The 7,066-nt window shown below is 32.5% G+C and overlaps 1 protein-coding gene across 1 annotated transcript; it reads left to right on the top strand.

The window, feature by feature from the left end:
- Positions 1-1,406: 1,406 nt before the first annotated feature.
- LOC150007138 (beta-defensin 110) lies at positions 1,407-6,789 on the top strand. The gene is made up of 2 exons (XM_090280472.1): positions 1,407-1,504; positions 6,538-6,789. The coding sequence occupies exons 1-2, from the start codon at positions 1,450-1,452 to the stop codon at positions 6,684-6,686; spliced, it is 204 nt and encodes a 67-aa protein (XP_090136598.1). The 5' UTR covers positions 1,407-1,449; the 3' UTR covers positions 6,687-6,789.
- Positions 6,790-7,066: the final 277 nt, after the last annotated feature.

The following is a 7,066-nucleotide window of genomic DNA, read 5'->3' as shown; positions in this document are numbered from 1 at the left end:
GAGAGGGAGAGAAAAAACATTGATTGTTACTCCACTTATTTCTACATTCATTGGTTGAGTATTATATGTGCCCTGATTGGGGATTGAATCCCCGAACTTGGTATATCAGGATGATGCTCTAACCAACTGATATACCTGGCCAGGGCCTCCTATCTGCTGATGCTGATTTTTCATTTTGTTTCTTTTCCAGAAAGAACACATAGCTAAATCAGGGCCCTCACATTTTATTTAAGTGAAAGTTTCTATTTGTGTTTTATAACTTGAAAATTTTTTGTACATGAAAACACTTGTTAGACAAGTAAATTAATTTCTCTTGATTTCACTTCTCTTGCTTGTAACATCAGCGGACTGGATTAAAATCTCTAAGAAGTCTCACATTTTTTACTAATCTATAGCATAGATTCTATGTCTCTGTAATTCATTTTTCTGTTGTTTTATTGGAGTAATATGTGGCTCTGTTAGCAGTATTAGCATTTCAGGATCTTGTTAGAAATGCAAAATCTTAGATTCTATTCTAGACCTGCTAAATCAGACATGCTGTGGGTGAGGTCATGTGATCTTTTTTTAACAAGCCCTCTAGGGGATAGTGATGTAGCTAATGTTTAAGAACCACTGTCCTAGAAATTCTCTTGACTCCTTGGTAGAAGATAATTGATGAATTGTTCTCTGAATACAGTATCAGTTTCTGGATACAATGTAAACCTTGCAGCTCTTCTGCATGTATCTGAAATAATAGACTTTGTCAGTATGCAAATTGGATCAGAAATCACTTACAGTTCCATAAACAGAATTAAAAACATTGAACCTAGAATTGTGAAATCAGGTAATTTATTATAAGAAATTTATGTCATACTTAAAATCCTATTGTGTAAAGTATTTCTCATATTCATTAGTGAATCCAGAACTTTCTGGTTCTGTCACATTTAAACTATTATATATTATATAAACTGAAATAAAACATTCAACCTTCCTGGTTCTCATTGTTTTTATCTGTAAACAAAACTAATCTCAATGGAAACTTCTAGCCATAAAATTCAATATTATTCACTCAGACAGTTATTAATTTAATATTGAAAGAATTAAAATATTTATCATTATATGTAACATATGAGAGGATTGTATTTCTGTAACATTTTCACTGTGATTTTTAGGCAATCCAAACTCACATCCTTTAAGAGTCCCTTAAACATTGTGTTTTCATGACAGTATATCTGAGGTAACATGGTCGTTATTTTCATAAGAAAATTTAGTAATAATTTTTGTGACCATGTTCTTTGAACATTGCACAATTCAACCAAGCATACAAATGTTCTTGCTATTGATAAGCCCCAGTAGTTAGAACCACTTCCCAGGAGAATCTATAAATAAAAAAGTGTTCTCTGTTTCCTTATGTGAAAAACCTGACTGGAGAAAGATCTGTTCACACTTTTTCCCAAGAAACTCTCTACCATGAAGATTCATCTCTTTTTCTTTATTCTGCTCTTTTGGGTCACAATTTTATCAGGTAACATAGAAACATTTATGGGTATATTTGTGTTAATGAAATTGAGGAGACACCAGTTATTTCTCATTAAAAGCATGGTAATAACATAGGGATTAAAGCATTTTTTATACCAAAAGCATTGTGATACTCTAGTACAGAAAAGTAAAGGGGTGGCAGGGCAATAGTTTTTAAACAGGTGAAATATAAGTGAACTCTATAGTTTAGTTAATAATATTATACCAGTGATAACTTCTCAGTTTTGATCAATGCAGCATGGTTAAGTAAAATCTTACCAGAGGGGAAATTGGGCTTTATTATTTTTGCAACACTTGTAAATCTAAAATGATTGCAAACTGAAAAGTTAAAAAAAAACTTATAAGGAGGAGAGAACAGTGTTAAGGAACAATCTATTTACCTTTTCCTTTTTTTAAACATATGTTAGCATACTACTTCCAATTACTAGGAAGCCTTTCTTGATATACTGTTCTTTCTACTACCAGCAAATTATGTCACTTCTTGACCTTTCTTTAAATATTTCTTATCACTACTCTTATGTCTTTGAGTGATACAGATAATATGAATGTTGAGTATAATACCTCATATATGAGCTCTATTTTTCATGAGAACTTTCCCCCTTCAAGGGCTATATCTTCACATCAGGTATGTAACAAGATTCTTTTCTCTTGAATTAATGTGTAAGTATTAATTGTGCATAAGTAGAATACTAAGTTTTGGAGATGGAGCAATTATTGAGACTATTCTCTTCTTAAAGAGCTTAAGGTGAAGGACCAGCTCAAGTCTACACAGTTTACGATAGATACTGTCACTGAAATCAGACTCAAATTCCCTAACTCACAAAAATATATTTATTTTTAGTACCCGGAAGATGTTTTTAGACCCAAGAGAAGTCATAACTGAGGTCTAGGAGACTACATTAATTTACCTTTCATTATGAATATTAGAGAGTCCATAATGACAATCTAAAAAATTTACACATAATAAACTGATAAATTGTCACTTAAAGGTTGCAAGTGAATAAAATTCTAAGTAGAGCCCAAGCATCAACAAAGTAACAAAATGATGTTATTAATTTAGCTAAGAAAATCACATCCTCTTCTTTCATTTAAAAATTGCTAAAATAAGGTCGCTAGGTTTTTTCCAGTATTAAAAAGAGCCAAAATAAAAGTCTATTAATATGTGATAAACTTTCATTCTTTTAATTTCAACAATAGTTAACATTAATAATATCACTTTGGCAAGTGTTTTTATGTTTCAATAGCTTATTTTTCCTTATAACAGTCACATCATGTGTCCCTACTAATAACTAAATTCATTCATGCACTTATCATAAAATTTAAAATTTATGTGTCTTGTAGCCTTAGAAGTTATAACTGTTTGGGGATATAGTGACATAGGTTACAACATCAATGTTAACTATCGGTATATTTTAATTATATTTACAAAATGAGGTCATTGTCCTTATTGATCACACATTTACAAAAGTTTTAGAGAACTTTTGCATTATTGACCAAAAAATTTCCAAAATAAAAGAAATATGTCAAGATATATGAGTATATTTTCTCCACAAAATTAAAAGATATAGAATATGGACATTTTAGAAAATAATAAAACAAGAATATTGTCTTTCATCTTACAGTTAGTTCACCAACATGTAGTGGTTAAACTGAGTTGAATAAAATTAAATGCATTTGTATGACAATCTTTTAGCATTCTTCCATTGTTTTAAATATCTCATTTTCAGATGGCATAAGTTTTTATTCAAAATTGAGGTACATAAACTTATTCCCACTTAAGAAAGTTATGAATAAGAAAATGTCTAGATAATAGTTTTAACTTTTCTATGCAAGGAAATTTCCAGTTACATCACTAAGTTTTCTTCTTCATTTTCTAGAGTTTATAAATGTACTAAATGTCTAGAAATGAAGTGTTATTTTATTATCACTTATTGTTTCACTTTATCTGTCAAATTGAAAAGTATGCTTTTGCCAAAAATCACTTTTCTTTAAATCTGGTATGTACTTTGATTATAGAATAGATAGTATAGTTTTGTGCTGAAAGTGTGGTCATGAGTTTCCAGTTTCCAAGGGAGTGAATGTTACTCTAGGAATAAAACAGCACATGAGTAAAAATAAGAAATTATGAGTTGAAAATATTTTAGGAATTATCTAGCTCATTTATATCTTATATTAAGTAGAACTTTATACATTTTTTAAAGAAATCTTCTAGCATGCAATATGAATGCTACATATGAGAGTAATGAAAAGAGAAATTACTTTCTTGAAAGTGATCAGAAATTTCAGAGGGAAGATTCTATTTGAACAGCATATCTGAGGGTAGAAACAATGTAGGTTTGGCTTAATCACAGCATCAAGAGAACAGTGGTTTCCAATGAGAGTAAACTTTGGTTCTGAGGAAATATTAGGAAGTATCTGTAGAATTTTTAGGTTGTCACAACAGCTACTACTGGCACATAGTGGGTAGAGGTCAGGGATGGTGCTAAACACTCCTCAGTGAACAGGATAGCATCCAACAGCAAAGAATTGTCCAACCCAAAGGTCAATAGTGCCCAGGGTGAGAAACCCTGTTCTAGAGACTGGCACAGAACTTAACATGGAGTATACAGTTGAACCTTGAACAACACAAGCTTGAACTGTGTGAGTCCACTTATAAATAGATTTTTTTTCAATAAACATTAAAAATGCATTGTCTCATTCTTATCATTTTTCTCAACAGCACTTTTTTCTCTAGCTTATGTTATTGTAAGAATACAGAATATAATACATATAACATCCAAAATATGTGTTAATCAACTGATTATGTTATTCATAAGACTTTCAGTCAACAGTAGGCTATTCATAGTTATGTTTTGGGGGAGTTAAAGTTATATTTGAATTTTTGAGTTTGTAGGAAATTGGTGACCCTAAACCCCACTTTGTTCAGGGGTCAACTGCACTTAATTGTTGAATGAGTGGATGGATGCTTGCAAAGATGAATATTAGTGATCCCAAAACACTTATATTGGGGAATACATATACTTAGAGGTCAGAATGAAAAGAAAGGAGACAATAATTTTAAAAAGGTGAAATAAGATGAATAACAAGAGAAGGGGTGAGGTCAATTGGGCAATAGTGAATATTGAACAATAGTGTCAATTATGACAGAACTCTGTCTAAACTGAGTATAATTCAGGTTTCTGTCACTAGCAAATCATATATAGTTTGATAACTCCTAAGAAATTGTAGATTAAATAATGATGCTTAGAACTTAACATTTAATCTGTTAGAGTAAATTTTTTATTTTGCTATAAGCCATATTCTGAATTGCTTCAGTTATAGTAAAAAGAGAGCTCATTTTAATGGAAGAGCTAGGTTTTATATAAGCTATTTATACCAACAGTATGGATAATGTAGTGTAAGTATTCACTTACAAGTATGATTACTTGCCACCAACAGTTGGAAATGCAGACAGAATATCTAGGAAGGAAGTCCTGGCCTTTAAAGGGATTAATTGGGACATAGAACTGTAATTAATGGCAGAAACTAATGATAAAATGTATTTGATTTCATACCTCAAATATACAAAAATATTTGAGTCTGTCCTTTGGTCAGACACCCACAAAATTTAAAATTCTCCCATACTAGTTGCCCTTAGTCTCACCATAAGAGTAAAGCCATTACTTATCAAAAGTGGTGTGTATATACAAAAAAAAAAAAAAAAAAAAAAAAGGACTCTAAAACAAAGGGATTCTGAAAACACATTGGACAGGATATAATGGGGAATATAAAATTAAAACATATTTGTCTTGGAATAGATCTTACAGCCTATCAGACCAACATCCTTCAACTCTCCAAGTATCTTCAACTATCCTAAATAATAAAATTATAATATGTTAATCTCTAAATTACAAGATAAAACATGTAGCTTGGAGCCCTGCTAATTTTAGAAATCAGTTCATGGCCAACAATGACAACACCTTCTAGACATTCCCATTTTTTAAAATCAATGCTGTGATTAGACGTATGTCTAAGTTATATCATTTCTTTTTTAAAAAAAATTGATTTTAGAGAGATGGAGAGAGAGAAAGACATCAATTTGTTGTTTCACTTATTTTTGCATTAATTGGTAGATTTTTATATGTGCCCTGACGGAGGATAGAACCTGCAACCTTGTCATATAGGGATGATGCTCTAACCAACTGAGCTAGGTGATTTCTTCAGGGAAGTAAATCCTAAAATACCCACAGGAGTTGTAGAAAGTCAGGTTGCCTAATATTGCCTCTCTCTCTCTCTCTCTCTCTCTCTCTCTCTCTCTCTTTCTCAACTTTGTGTTTTGTTTTTTATTGAATTTATTAGGGTGATACTGGTTAAGAAAATTATACCAGTTTCAGGTGGAGAATTCTTCTACACATCATCTGTATGTTGTATTGTGTATTCATGACCTCAAGTCTCCAGCCATCAGCATTTATCACCCCGATACCCTCCACCACCGCCCTCTACTCCACTTCCCCCCAGCAATCACCACACTGTTGTCCCTGTCCATGAGCTTTTTTCTCTTTTTTTCATTTTTGCTCAATCCCTCCACAGTCTCCACAGCCTCCACCTAACACAACTCCCAATATCTGTCAGCCTGCTTTCTATCTGTGAGTGTGTCCTATTTTACGACAATCATATAATTGTCCAGTCTGTCTAAATAATGCTTGTGAAAGCAGAAAATGGGATTCCAAATAAATTTAGATGATTGTAAAGACTAAACTTGACAGAAGATAAATGATGAACGCTTTTTTCCTGTTGACTTTGGAAACTATACTTCAATTATTATCTTCCAACTTGTATGGTGGCAAGATAGTCCACCTCATGTAGGTCCAAGACACTTTCTGACTTCTACTACTGACTTTCCACCAAGGGCTCAGTCATAAATTAGAAGCAGGGGTCTTCTCTTTTGCCCTGTTCTATGATCTTTTGCTTCCTGAACTTTTAAAATATGGGTGTGTCATAGTTAGATTGCTAATTTCAGTCCTTCTTTCCTTCTTATAGCCAGAAAGAAATACCCCCAGTATGGTAGCTTGGATTTGAGGAGAGAGTGCAGAAAGGGTAATGGTCGGTGTAAACCCGAGTGCCACGAAAATGAAATTAGGATTGCTTACTGCATAAGACCTGCAACTCATTGCTGCTTGCAGAAGTAAAGATCACAGAAGAAAAAAAAAGAGACACATGGCCCAAGAAGAGAGGACTGGTGGCACTAAGCCTTCCCAGCACATCGTGCAAGGCCTGTGTATCTCTGTAATACACAAGGAATTAAATAAAATTTAATATTGAACCATTCCAAAGTGATTCTATGTCACACACATATCTGGTGCCTTTACTTTGTATTTTCTCTTGATCTCCTGGTACCAGCATAAGCAGAATGATCTTAATGGACGTTCATTAACAACTATTCAAAGATATATGTGCCTTGTGTGAATTGGTATAAATAATGTGAAAAACTCTTGGTCAAAAAAATTGGAGGAGCATATTTCTTCTAGAAGCTTGTAGTAGAAATGTGTTATTATTTTATTGTTATATA

The sequence above is a fragment of the Furipterus horrens genome, unplaced genomic scaffold, assembly GCF_987537825.1.
Source record: "Furipterus horrens unplaced genomic scaffold, mFurHor1.1.pri manual_scaffold_6, whole genome shotgun sequence".
In the NCBI taxonomy this organism is placed as follows: Eukaryota; Metazoa; Chordata; class Mammalia; order Chiroptera; family Furipteridae; genus Furipterus; species Furipterus horrens.
This window is presented reverse-complemented; position numbering and strand designations above follow the sequence as displayed.

Bases quoted from the DNA above. Each gene is read 5' to 3' on its own strand.
- LOC150007138 (XM_090280472.1), top strand. From the start codon at position 1,450: ATGAAGATTCATCTCTTTTTCTTTATTCTGCTCTTTTGGGTCACAATT. The intron at 1,505-6,537 runs GTAACATAGAAA...TCCTTCTTATAG, and splicing joins TTGGGTCACAATTTTATCAG to CCAGAAAGAAATACCCCCAG.